This window comes from Echinococcus granulosus (assembly GCF_000524195.1).
Source record: "Echinococcus granulosus chromosome Unknown EG_S00001, whole genome shotgun sequence".
In the NCBI taxonomy this organism is placed as follows: domain Eukaryota; kingdom Metazoa; phylum Platyhelminthes; class Cestoda; order Cyclophyllidea; family Taeniidae; genus Echinococcus; species Echinococcus granulosus.
Window position 1 is genome coordinate 2,279,374 of NW_020170381.1, and position 12,194 is coordinate 2,291,567.

At 42.3% G+C, this 12,194-nt stretch overlaps 3 protein-coding genes across 3 annotated transcripts; 1 reads left to right on the forward strand and 2 right to left on the reverse strand. All coding sequences in view use genetic code 11, as the record gives it.

Annotated features, from left to right (window-relative positions):
- Positions 1 to 228: 228 nt before the first annotated feature.
- Positions 229 to 999, reverse strand: EGR_00258 (hypothetical protein; the record flags this gene model as incomplete). Its single annotated transcript, XM_024489507.1, has 2 exons — positions 229 to 307; positions 551 to 999. The coding sequence occupies 2 exons, from the start codon at positions 997 to 999 to the stop codon at positions 229 to 231; spliced, it is 528 nt and encodes a 175-aa protein (XP_024356185.1).
- A 1,105-nt stretch (positions 1,000 to 2,104) lies between these two features.
- EGR_00259 (BTB/POZ domain-containing protein) lies at positions 2,105 to 7,060 on the forward strand (the record flags this gene model as incomplete). Its single annotated transcript, XM_024489508.1, has 9 exons — positions 2,105 to 2,239; positions 2,515 to 2,613; positions 2,713 to 2,826; positions 3,296 to 3,559; positions 4,142 to 4,346; positions 4,428 to 4,716; positions 5,216 to 5,303; positions 6,678 to 6,824; positions 6,902 to 7,060. 9 exons carry the CDS (start codon positions 2,105 to 2,107, stop codon positions 7,058 to 7,060), a joined length of 1,500 nt encoding a protein of 499 aa, XP_024356186.1.
- Positions 7,061 to 8,552: 1,492 nt separating this feature from the next.
- EGR_00260 (GDP-fucose transporter) lies at positions 8,553 to 11,615 on the reverse strand (the record flags this gene model as incomplete). The annotated part of the gene is made up of 8 exons (XM_024489509.1): positions 8,553 to 8,916; positions 9,142 to 9,355; positions 10,062 to 10,170; positions 10,425 to 10,541; positions 10,572 to 10,712; positions 10,744 to 10,863; positions 10,971 to 11,230; positions 11,555 to 11,615. The coding sequence occupies 8 exons, from the start codon at positions 11,613 to 11,615 to the stop codon at positions 8,553 to 8,555; spliced, it is 1,386 nt and encodes a 461-aa protein (XP_024356187.1).
- Between the last annotated feature and the right edge of the window lie 579 nt (positions 11,616 to 12,194).

Sequence of the window (12,194 nt, forward strand, 5' to 3'; positions counted from 1 at the left end):
CGTCTATCGAGAAGGAGACTTAGTGCAAATTTACAGACCGGTTCCTCCACCTAGAACACACCGCAAGTTCCATCACCCATGGAGTAAGGACCCATTTCGGGTGGTGAAGGTCCTCTCACCTACAAACTACCTCGCCCGCAACGCACAACTGTGTACCCAGCCGGTAACCGTTCATCACAACAAGATGAGACCCTACAAAGGACCATCACCGGTTGGATAAGATGAGATTTATGCCCTGACCAAAGACGGGGGACAACCGTTTGGGAATTTCGAGGGGAGCTCACAACTGGTAGCACCGGGGACGGTGCTAAAAGGACGAGGGGGCTATGTAATACTTATATTGTTTTAATGTTCCTTTTAGAGAGGAGGAGTGAATACAACTCGGAACTGGTAACAGAGTCGACGCCCAGCGTGCCTAAGAGCGGTTGCAAACCCTCGCCCCAGTAAACCCTGTACTCGTTTTCCTTATCCACTTCTTCCAATAAAGATGTCGAAATTAAACCAACCAGGTTGTTCTAAGAGCACTAGGAACAAGGAAGAAGAGACCTACGTTCCTCGTCCCACATTGGTGGTTGCGAGTTTGACCAATTGACCGAGCGAGTTAGTCTTTGCGTCGCAGAGCTTCTCAGACAAAGCTGGAGGTCGAACTTTATGTCTAAACTGGACCGTTACCCAGTTAGAGACCTTGTTTGGAGGACAGCCACAGAAAGTGCGTTCAGTCAGAAGTTGAAGGTTCTTGGCGTACTTTTCGTCGTCCTCGTCAGCTTTTTGGAAACGAAGAAAGAAGTCTCTAGCAATGGTTTGTTCTTCCTGATCAATGACAAGTTGGGCCACTGTGTTGCAGCATTGGTCAATGTCGGTATCGTGGGTGATGCCGGCATTGACTGCGGCCAAAAATAAATCGTAGGGAAGAGCGTGGAGAACTAGGGGTACTCCTTGACATAAAGGATAGAGATGAAGATTAAATTTGGCAGTTCTGAGCCGGTCTTCGAAATTCATATCATCTCCGAAAGGGACAGACCTGCCGGCGCTTTTCAGTCACGAGGCCCGACTCGCATCCCGCCTCCTCTCTTATTAAAACACTAAAACAACGTAAGTATTACAGCGAATAAATTAGGGTTGATAGCGTGACCCGGATACCAGGCCACCCAATGAAAGTACAATGGTGGGTCCACTAAGTAACCCGTTACTAAAACCGACGGTTGTTGATGCATTAGAGTTTGAAGCAAATCTTATTTTTCAAGAATTATTACCTACCTTTAGGCATTTTTAGAAACAGATAGCCTAACTAATGCAATCACAATGTCCTTCCTGAAAGCAGTTTATTATTTTATGGAAAGAGTAGACATCTTAAGGCAACTTCTTTCTACGTGAAACTTAAAAGCTTGTGCTAAATTTAGGCGGTATGGCACTTAGTATTCATTCGCTGCCACCAATTTCATTACTGGCTACGATATATGACAGACACTAAAGTTTTAAATTCTACACAGTTTTTTTAATTTACAAATAATAACCCTTCCTTGCAGTGCATGTTTCACGAGATGGATACCTTCAGGCATTAATCACTGTTGCGGACTGTAGGATAATTCTGTCAGGAGCTAGAATCCATTCAACAAAATTTTACTACCGGGGATCCAAATCGAGGATATAATTGTATTCTAACGGTATGTGAATTATGCCTTTTACATAGAGACTTTTGTCATCTGCCTATTTATCCGGACTATTCAATTCTTATCGGTTTGCATTCTTAATTACTCTCTTGTCTTAACTAGGCTGTTCATGGGGCTCACTCCTCTGATAAAGCTTGTTATTGCTGCACCTTTTTTTGCTTTCAGTAGTTCATTTTCGCTTTCGTTGCAGGCATTTTGGATTATCTCGTCTCTCCTGGCACAACTTATTTATATGTGCTTCACAAAGAATTATTTGGGTGCCGTTAGGAATAATACTTTAGGCTTTCTCCTGACTGCTAGCTGATACACTGACTGACTCAAATTCCTCTCCATCTTTAATAAGCCATCGCGACTTAAATATAATATCTGGATTATTTTACCTAGTCTCAGCCCTGTGTTGCATCTTCGCTGTAGGTATATTTTGTGCTTTTGTGATGTCTACGGAGAACCCAGGATACCCATTTTTAAGTTCCGCTGACGGGGAGTCCCCTGCCAAAAATACTGCTGCTGCGAAAAATCGCCAGAGATCTCCTTCCCTTTTAAATGGGAACTTTGTCAATTCCTCGGGTGTGAGTGTCATTTACGTATTCTCGCCTCATTTAACGTCTCTAGCATGCATGCATATTTCCTGTTGTAGGTCAGTTTACTTTGGTACCTTCCTTTTCTACTTTGGTGTCTTTTTGGATTTATTGTCCCACTTTTTATTTTCTTAATGCTAGCGTTATTATTGGGATCTGTTAAATAATAATCCAATGAATAAGCCTTAGATGCCTTGAATGAGAACTTTAGAGTAGGCTGAAATTTCCTTATCTTCTCGTCAGATTTTGTGTATGCTGCTTTTTAGCTTTTTTCATCCTCACCCCTGCATTTTGATTGGCAATCCACCCGATCCTGCGTGAGTGAACGTGTCCGAAGTCTATTTGCCAACACTACCCTAGCAGACGTATACTTCAATATTCACTATCAACTGGGCTGTGATGGTGCCTCGATGCCTTTCACTCATCAGAAGAGTTCACCAAACCGGCTTACCGTTCCTACTGAGGTCATGGTACAACGTATTCCTGCGCATGCCTTCATATTAGCCATCAGCTCAGCGGTTTTTGAGGCTATGTTTTACGGGCCATTGTCAGTACAGAACACGGGATCCGCTGTCGCTGTTCCCGATAGTTTGGATCATAAGTCCCCAAAGTATCCTAGACAACCCATGCCTAGACAGACCTCCTTGCCACCTTCCGCCATTACATCCACTTCTCAGCCCTCTGAACATATGCACGTTGATTCCATGGGTGATGTTATTTCGTCGGATATCGTGAAAGAGGAGCAATTTCAACCCATGATTTTCAACCCTTCACCTAGTCAAATTACTCCTAACAATCCCATAGGTATGCTGGCTTGTCTGAAATCACAAACCACTGTGATCTATACTTACTTCCTAGCAGTCATATTCTTCCATAATACTACTTAATAAATTACGGTCTCCTTTAAGTTATTTGATCCCATCTTCTTGCAAGCTTTCAAGCGTTGAACTGGGCTTAAGTGCCTGATGTTTTGCTCGATAAGGTGATAGAAGTTCATGAATCTTTTACAAAACATTTACGCAGAAATACTGTTAAATATATGTGAAGTCGTTGGGTTTAGAGGTGCATTTGGATGACGTCAACCCAGTGGCTTTCGCAAACGTCTTGCGTTTCATCTACACCGATGAAATACAAATAGACCCCAGCAATGTTCTGCAGACGCTCTATGTTGCCAAGAAGTATGCGATCACTGTAATGGAGAGAGCTTGTGTTGAGTTTTTAAGTCAAGCGATCACAGTGGACAATGCTTTCATGCTCCTTGGCCAAGCCAATTTCTTCGATGAACAGGAATTGGCGCAAAAGTGTCTGGAGGTGCGTTTCCTTCAATAAAGTGAAAATTATGTGCATTTTACTTCCACTTAGCAAACTTTGACGTAGAGGTATCTGGGATATTAGGGTTGCGAATCTATGTATTATTTTTTTCCCTCCGTCACTCTCAGTACTCACACATTGCTGATACAGCCTTACCGATTTTTCTTTTCCTGTCGGTTTGCATTCTTATTTTTTCTCATTCAAGTATTTACCGTACTTGTCATTATTAAATCATCGGCAATGCGATTAAATGTTGCAGTTTTTATTTTTATTTGATTATGTGTATTCCAGCGATTTGGGTTTCAAAGCAAATTGCCTCCCACCAATAATGACTGCTTGAACCAATCTTAAAGTGTCAATAAAATAAATACGGCCTTAAAACATTTGTTTAGACTACTGAATGGAAAAGTGATAAGTGTCTTTCATTTCATTAATCACGTTCCGTGACTCCTAATTCGTCAAGTTACTTTGTCATCGAATAAATGTCTTATTTGCCTATTCAGAAACGCTACCAGTAATTAGCTTATATCCTAATCCCAGTATAATGATCTAAAGACAAATTCGTTACCCAATCTCATGCAGGTGATCGACAAAAACACGGTTAAAGTTTTCGATACTGACGACTTCTTAGCAGCAGACAAAGATTTGCTGTGCAGTGTTCTTGAGCGCGACACCCTCTGTATTCGTGAAGTTCGGCTATTCGTGTCTGTGGTCAACTGGGCCAAATCGGAGTACAATCGGCGGCGTCTGGAAGGAGGACTCTCTCCCTCCCACTGCCTGGTCACCTGTGATGCCGTGCCGACGGACACCAACGTCTCAACCATCCTCTCGCACCCTACCTCTGTAACAACTCTCCCAAGTCTTTCAGATGTCCCCGTCGAGGCGCTTCGCACGATTCTCCAGCCCCTATTGCCCCACATTCGATTCCCACAGATGAGCATCGAGGAGTTTGCCGATGTGGTTGTTCCCTCCGGCGTGCTGGAAGACTCGATAACAATTAAAATATTTCAGCACTTTATCGCCTCCAAAACTGCCAAGCCAGAGTTACCCTTCCTCAAGCGACCTCGGTGCTACCTGCATGGTGTAGAGGAGGCTGTGCGACGCTTTGGGGTGGTTGATCAGCGCTGGGATTACCGAGGCACTAGTGATCGCATCAGGTACTGGTCTACATAGCTAGAAGGTTTTTTGTGGTTACTAACGTGTGCTTGAGTGGCTTTTGCATATGATTTTAAAATTAAATGAATTATATCTGAGTTCTTCAACTTTTTGCACTACTTATAATTTTGTAGCGGAGGTGGCTATTTTTGTGAATCTAATGCACATGAAAAGAATACTGCTTTGATCGAGTTTTTTATCCTCAAGGTGATTGATGAGTTCATTTGTTAGAGGTATCCATTTACAGTATCAAAAGGCATTTGGTGTAAACCTAAGACTGACCTCACACGCCTTCATTGGTCTTCAATGTGAACAGTTCTATGCTGGTTAATTTTCTCTCAAATTCTCGTAACCTATATTGTGCTTCTCAATAAAAAGTGTGCTCTGTTTCTCATTGCTCATCATGTCTTTAACCTGGCACAGTTAGGTGAACTGGGTTGTGACGCATTTTGTGTTAAGGACAGTCTTCTTGTAATCCTTTTTAATGCCTTTTGATTTTAGATTTAAAGTTGATCGAAAGATTTACGTCGTTGGTTTTGGCCTCTATGGGAGTATTCATGGCGAAAGTGAATATGAAGTCAGTATAGAGGTAATAATTTAATTCTTACTTGGTTTCTGTGCTATGGCCCTCAGTAAAGTACCGGTGCGAAAGTGTGAACACGCTTGAGTCTCGACAGCTCACGAGGGGCACTTGATTCCAGCGAACCCTCGTAGACTGTTAATTAACCAATGTTGTGGATATTACTTGTGTAATCGTTTTTCGCACAAGTGACAAGAGGAGTAGTTGGTAATGGGTGCATGGGTAGTTGTTGTGATCATTTTTATTGCTCCTGTGGCTATTTTGAATTACCACTGTGGGAACTCCTTTCTTGGGAGGTATGCTCCTTTTTGAACTGCATTTGAATGATGTGTATGTGTAATACGTTTCTCACTAAGGTCTTTCTTTGATTACATTCACCACACTACACGATGCCTGCTTATTTGGTCATGGCTTCCATTAAATGCTCTTTTACCCAGCATCATTCACTCGTTAACATCCCGTGATGCCAATAAATCCGCGATTGTAAGGTGAGGTGTTACTTCTAGCTTTTTTGTACCAATGTTGTTCCAAAACTTTGAAAGTAGCTAAACTCGTAATATTTTTGAACGTTAACTAATCACGGCGCCCCATCATCAAAAGTGTTTATTTGCGGTAAGTTTTGGTGCAGCACTCATGGAAGGGGTTCGATCATGGCTAGTGGACGGTTGGAGGGTGGAGCAAGGGTGGAGAGTGCCACTATCCACGTGGGTATTTGCTCTCTACGAATGGACTCTTGAGCGTCCTCCAATGCAGGCACGCATATGTGCAGCGGGTTAGCGGTGATGATGGGAATTCTGCGTCGGAATGGCATTCGAAGGCCCACCAGTTTGCACAGAAGACTTTTTTCAATACTGCTCTGATGCTTTTTCTTCCGCCTCCTCCCATCCACCACCGAGGAATCGCCATTTTCCTGCGCACGAGGGGAATCCAGTAGCACCGGCTCAACAGTGATCGCGCAACTCTCCGTATTCATAATTGAGCCTTCTCTCATTTCTTCCATTTTGGACTATTGATTATTTTTTCAAAAGGCATTTCACCAGTAATGCGACCAGTGGTTCCTTCATCTCGTCTCTTACCTTTACTTCTGACTTTGTTAAATCTCGCTCGTTTCTTCATTTAAAGCTTCATCTCTGCCTCGCCCATATTGACACAGCGGCAGATGCGTCTTTAACTCCCCGAGCAACCATATCAGATAGAACTGATCATTTCGTGTCAGTTGTTGACTTACATACTAGCCTTGACACTCAGTCATGTGCTGTATGTTCCACGAGTTGCTGTATCATTACTGTCGCATGATCTGGAGCGAGCCTTAGGGAATCCTCCAAAATTTGTACGTAATTTAGACTAGGAAGCATAAAGTCGCCTTTTTTGCAAAAACTTTAGATTGTTCATCCGGAGTCAGGTGTGGTACTTGGCAGCAACGACGTCACCTACCTGTCGGATGGATCGCCAAATACCTTCCGTGTTGCATTTCAGGAACCAATTCCTCTAACACCGCATGTGAACTACCTTGCATGTGCCACCATTAAGGTAAGTGCAAGCAATCCCCTCCACCGGTGCGGCTGGGACATCGGTTGATGCTCAGTAGATCCTCTTTTCCTTCTCAGGGTCAGGATTCCTACTACGGGACAGGCGGGCGACGAGAGATAAGCCACGAGTGCTCGGCTGGAGGTAAAGTGACCTTCCAATTCTCCTACGCAGCGTGCACGAACAACGGCACTTCAGTTGAAGACGGGCAGATCCCGGAGATTATCTTCTTTGTCTAATTTCTACGTCACCTATCTTGTGTGATGTTGCATTTGGATGCTCACCTCCTCCTCATTAAGTCCTACTTATTGTTCAATAAGTTTTATGTTCTGGCAAATTCAACGCGAAGTCTGATTAGGGTAATGCAATCCTGACCAAAGTACCAATCACAGAAAGTTTAATCTCACTGCGTCGAAACAATGCAAATCTGCATTTCTCTGTTTTCAGATGCTAAGAAGTCCTGATTTTGAGGTTCTTTTCACTTTTTGCAATCTCAGAAGGTCTACAATTTACAACTTGCGTATTTTTCATCGATCCTACTTTAGTTTCTTTCTCCTTTTTTCAACTGAATTGATAAATGAGACTCATCCATTTCGTAGGAAACGTTACAATCAGTTGACCAAAAGTCCCTACAGTATACAATAGAGATGCTTAAAATGTCGAGAGGGTTACGTTGCCCACAAGGTGGACCTACAGTCATGCATTCCCATTGTCAGGCCAATAAATGTCTGGTTGGTTAGGTTCAAGTCTTCGATGAAAGGTTATTCGGCCACTCAAGTCGTGTGAAGATTCGTGTTCAGCGGAAATCGCTTTACATTCTCGGGGCTCCCGTAGAGGTGCTGTTTTTCATGAAAAAAAACCGGGTACTTGCCTTAACTTGACTCGGCTGTACATTTGGTGGATTAACAAGCAAGATTATCTCCTTGACATTTGAACCATACTGCTGAGAGGGGACGCTTTACGTGACTGAGTGAAACTTGGGACTACATTCCTGGTTATTTGGCTGCGGATGCATTAAGGGCTCGAGGAGGGTGGCACCCATGTTTTTGTGCGGTCTTCGTGTTTTCTGTCGCCTCTCAGTGGCGATGGTGGAGCAGCTCGTATACTCAAAGCCAGTTGCGTTGCCGTGAGGAATGTCAGTCAAATTGCCCCACGCATACCGTTGACGTACATTGGGGGATTTTAAAAAAATCTATGCACATTTACCGCTGGAAAAGTCTCCTTAACAACCATAGGAGTCGGTTAGACGTCTTTTTCCGGTTATAATCTAGCAAATTGTATGAAAAGAATAGTAGCTTAGCGTTTTGGTGGAGGAAAAAATGTACACGAATAAGAGGTTACGGCTGTTAGCACCAATCGCAGCTTTCAGAGCTCTATGTTACGGGTGTTCTTTATTCATCACATCCTGAAACGTCGCACCAGCTTTGCTTACTAGTATCACCACACTTTATTAATCATAGTAGACAAATTGTTCCATTCAGTACACATGAAATGTAGCATTAGTTTTACCTAGCGTCATTGAAAAAACAGACTGTGAATCTACCAGCCATACCACCCTAGGGGGCGATTTTGGACGAGCATGAATAAACTGTGTGTATCAGAATTTCCTCTATTTACCAATGAGGTACGAAACAAGAGAAGTAGGGGTAGTGCGACCATATTCAGGACTAAGTCGAAGTAAGGGAGTTACGGCGAGTAAAGTAAAAACAAGAAAAACGTCAAAATTTGTTTCTAATGTTCACCACTGGGGTTATCTTTTTCGATAGCCACTGTCTCGAAGGGGGGAGCTTCTCGGTCGCCATCAGTCGATGTGCCTTGCTGATGTTGGTGCTCCTTGAGGGCTAGCTTGTGCCGTACGTAGGCGTAAGCCACAGAGCCGGCAACTACCATACAGTTGCCCAGCCACCAGAGAACAGACCTAAAGTGAAGCGAAATTATCGTTGCGAGGATGGTCTGTGCCGCTGCCTTTGCCGTTCCCGAGATATTGTGCGTCAGCGGACTGGTTACTTGAATCTGCCACGTAGTCACGTAACTGATGGCAAATCCGAAGACTCCACTGATCAACATCATGCCCCAGAAAAACAGTCCTAAATAACTATGATAAAAAGTACGTTATTAACGATTTAGTCCCCTAACACAACCCCATTTGCCGGTTACTGGAAGTTCGGTGTATTGTGGAAACTCAGCTTTTTAGTTATAATAAAACCGACCACAAGATTTGTTGGATTAAATCGGATAAGCACAGAAACTAGAGTTGTCATAGCCACGTCCGGTTGTAGTGAGGGGGCACATCCCGTAAAAGTGTAGCCAGCAAACTCACCTGAATGCGTGGGGGAGATACTGTAGTTCGGTCAGTTCTCCAGTGACGACGATGCCAGCGATGAACAGGACGGAAGCATTGAGATTGTTGTAGAATGTGAGGCGCCAAACACTACCACCAATGTAAGGTAGTCTTTTTGATGTGAGTATGGAGAATAGAGAAACAGAAAAACTGGCGGAGAGGCCGTAGAAAAGACCCGAGGGTGATAAAGTCCCTAAAGCAAGAAAAGAAGGAGAACAACTTGTCACAGCGACAGTATGCAATATCTATTGCCCGCGCCCGTTAGGTGGTCCCATAGTAGGATGGGGAGCAAGGGCTAAATTCGATGCTCGCAATTCCTGGCACTTAGCTGATTGATGAGGACTTCAAAATAAAACTGAAAATCAAGCTCATTTGATAGACCAGTTCAGATAATGATGAAATTGAAGTGACACGTGAAATTCGTTCCAATGTAATGCCTATTTATTAAAGCTGGAAGAGGAATGTGATGGTAGTGTATTGAGAAAAAATCATACAAAGTAAAGCAGAGGGGGTATGTTACAGAGGAGTGCAGCAATGCGCGCTATTCATTGCTCACAAATTTGACGAATGGAAAATGACATTAATTGATGGGTCGAAACTACCGCTGTTAAAAGTAATAAGGAAAGTGAAAGAAATTTAGGAGAAAACCTTGGGTACTTAGGCATACATGAGTACACGTCAATCGACTAGTACGATGCATAATCTAAAAGGGTACGAGATTGGGTTATACTTTTGTGAACACGAATAAGACAAACTTATAAGAAGCAATGTGCAGACTAGTTAACTACTTAATAGTCGATAGGTTAAAAATATTTAAGGGCAAGCCATTTTCCAACAACTTAGCGGACACCATAACTATTTCTATTTAACTTCCTGGAGAGAGCTAGCAAATAACTTACCTAGTCCGTTTTCCTGAAGGACACTGGTTATATATCCAGCGATTATTACTCCGCAACATGCAATAGCCTTGCAACAGGTTTTCTTACGTAGGATGAGGTAGGTGAGCACCTGGCAATTATAGCGTTCAGTAAAAAAAATCTTCACCATTCCAAGGTAGTAAGTGATGACAAAGAGATGTTAAATGGGGCGCTGCGTTTAAAATCTAGGACTATGAAAGGATTTTTATAGTACTGTTTGACTAGCAGCACCCCCCAAAATCATTGCAGTGTTTATATAACGTAAAAACCGAAACACATAAAGGGTTGCTTCAGAACTTCATTCAAATATGTAGCCTTTCAGCAAAACCATAAAAAATAGCATACCACGTTAAAAATTGTTGTGAGGGAACGAGCAACGAAATAAAACGCGACATCCAAATATTTGAGGCAAAGGTTATTGAAAACAACCATAGTAAAGAAGACACTGCTCAATGGCATGATCTAAAAGTACAAATTATTACTGAAGCCTACATTCAAGGCTGTTTGCCATTTAAAATCAAGACTGGGAAAAGAAAGTTTGTCCGGTACAGCACTTGAGATTTTTGACAAAATAATACATAGTATGACGGTGACGAGACATTGAAACCAGGTAATGAAGAGAGGAATATCGAGCTAAAGTAATAATCAATCGACCTCGACCTACCGAAATATCAGAATTGCTTAGAAGCCACTTGTTTATGAAGACTAACGAGATGGATACAGCCCAATACAACGAAACAACACCACAAACCCTTTTGACGTTGTAGACACTCCTTGCCTCCGCCTTAAAAAAAGTTAGATTTTCAATGCAAAACACAAGCAAAAAAGACAACAAGTCTCAGACAAAAGCTGTGTATTTTTATATCAATCACCAGAAGATGTATCATCCACCAGTATCTTTTTAATATGTATGCCACGAATCGTTATTAAAAACAGCCTCCTTGTTAAATTATCTTTAACAGCCACATCTGGTGGTGGGTGCTCAACGACGTCCCGCATGGCAATATTGCCATCCCGATCTGTGCACATTAACGATCCCACAAATTTACGATTATCTAATATCTCGACAGTTATTTTGGCACCCATAAGGCGCAATAAAAAGTATTTGGATTCGTCCAATTTCCTGACTGGTTGTCGTAACGCCATGGCAGCTGCATACGCAGATCACAGACGACACAAAAGCAGCGTATCAGTACCCTGCACTAGATACAGAGACAGTACCTCAAACTGCCGCGAGTCGAACATTAATTTCAACAAATCTGGGGTAATTAAAAAGCGTTTCAAAAACAAATAAGTGATTAAAAACACTTATTAGACATATTTAATAACGGCTACTATTGTTAAATGCCAAAAAGTTGGCCTAGTAGTGATCCTAAGCCATGACTAAGTTACTATAGGATAAATTGGAGAGAAATTTCAGTTGGCATTCGCCACTTTCTCTGTCCTGCTCAAAGCGCTATTTACCCTATACTCACAGCTGGCGTTGCAGTTCTCAGTAAGACTACTGGTCTCCGAATGGAACCAGAATTCCAGCATTTCCTCAATACAGGCTTGTTAATTTTGACTAAACTAAAAAGTGTCTAAACAGATAAAATGCAAAGTGCGAAACATATTCTTTTTTGACCCTAAGTTATCCACATTCTGGAATCTCAGTTTGTTGTTTCTTACAATAGACCATAGAGATTACATATTAATACGGTTATAACAGGTTCTGTGTTCATCTTTTTAAGGGTTTATTTTACCTCTTATGCATTTGCAATCTTTTAGGACAGGTAAGCTGACTTAATAACAAACACTGATCGGTGGAATTGGCGTTTAGGGTACACTTCCCCATTCGAAGAGGATGATGACACCTCCGTACCGAGATCCTTGTTCATTCAAGTGTTCCTACCCGAAAAATTTAATAAACAAACATTTCTAAAACCGATTTTTGCCCTGTCATGATAAACTTCTTAACAGAAATAAAGTGACATTAAGTCTGCTCCGTTCCTTTTCGCATTTAGTTTACATGATTATCCGCCGATTATCGTGATTTCGTGTCTCAATACCTATGTAATACTTATGTTGTTTGAATTGGCCTTTCAGGAAGGAGGCAAGCAGGAAATTCGAACCTGG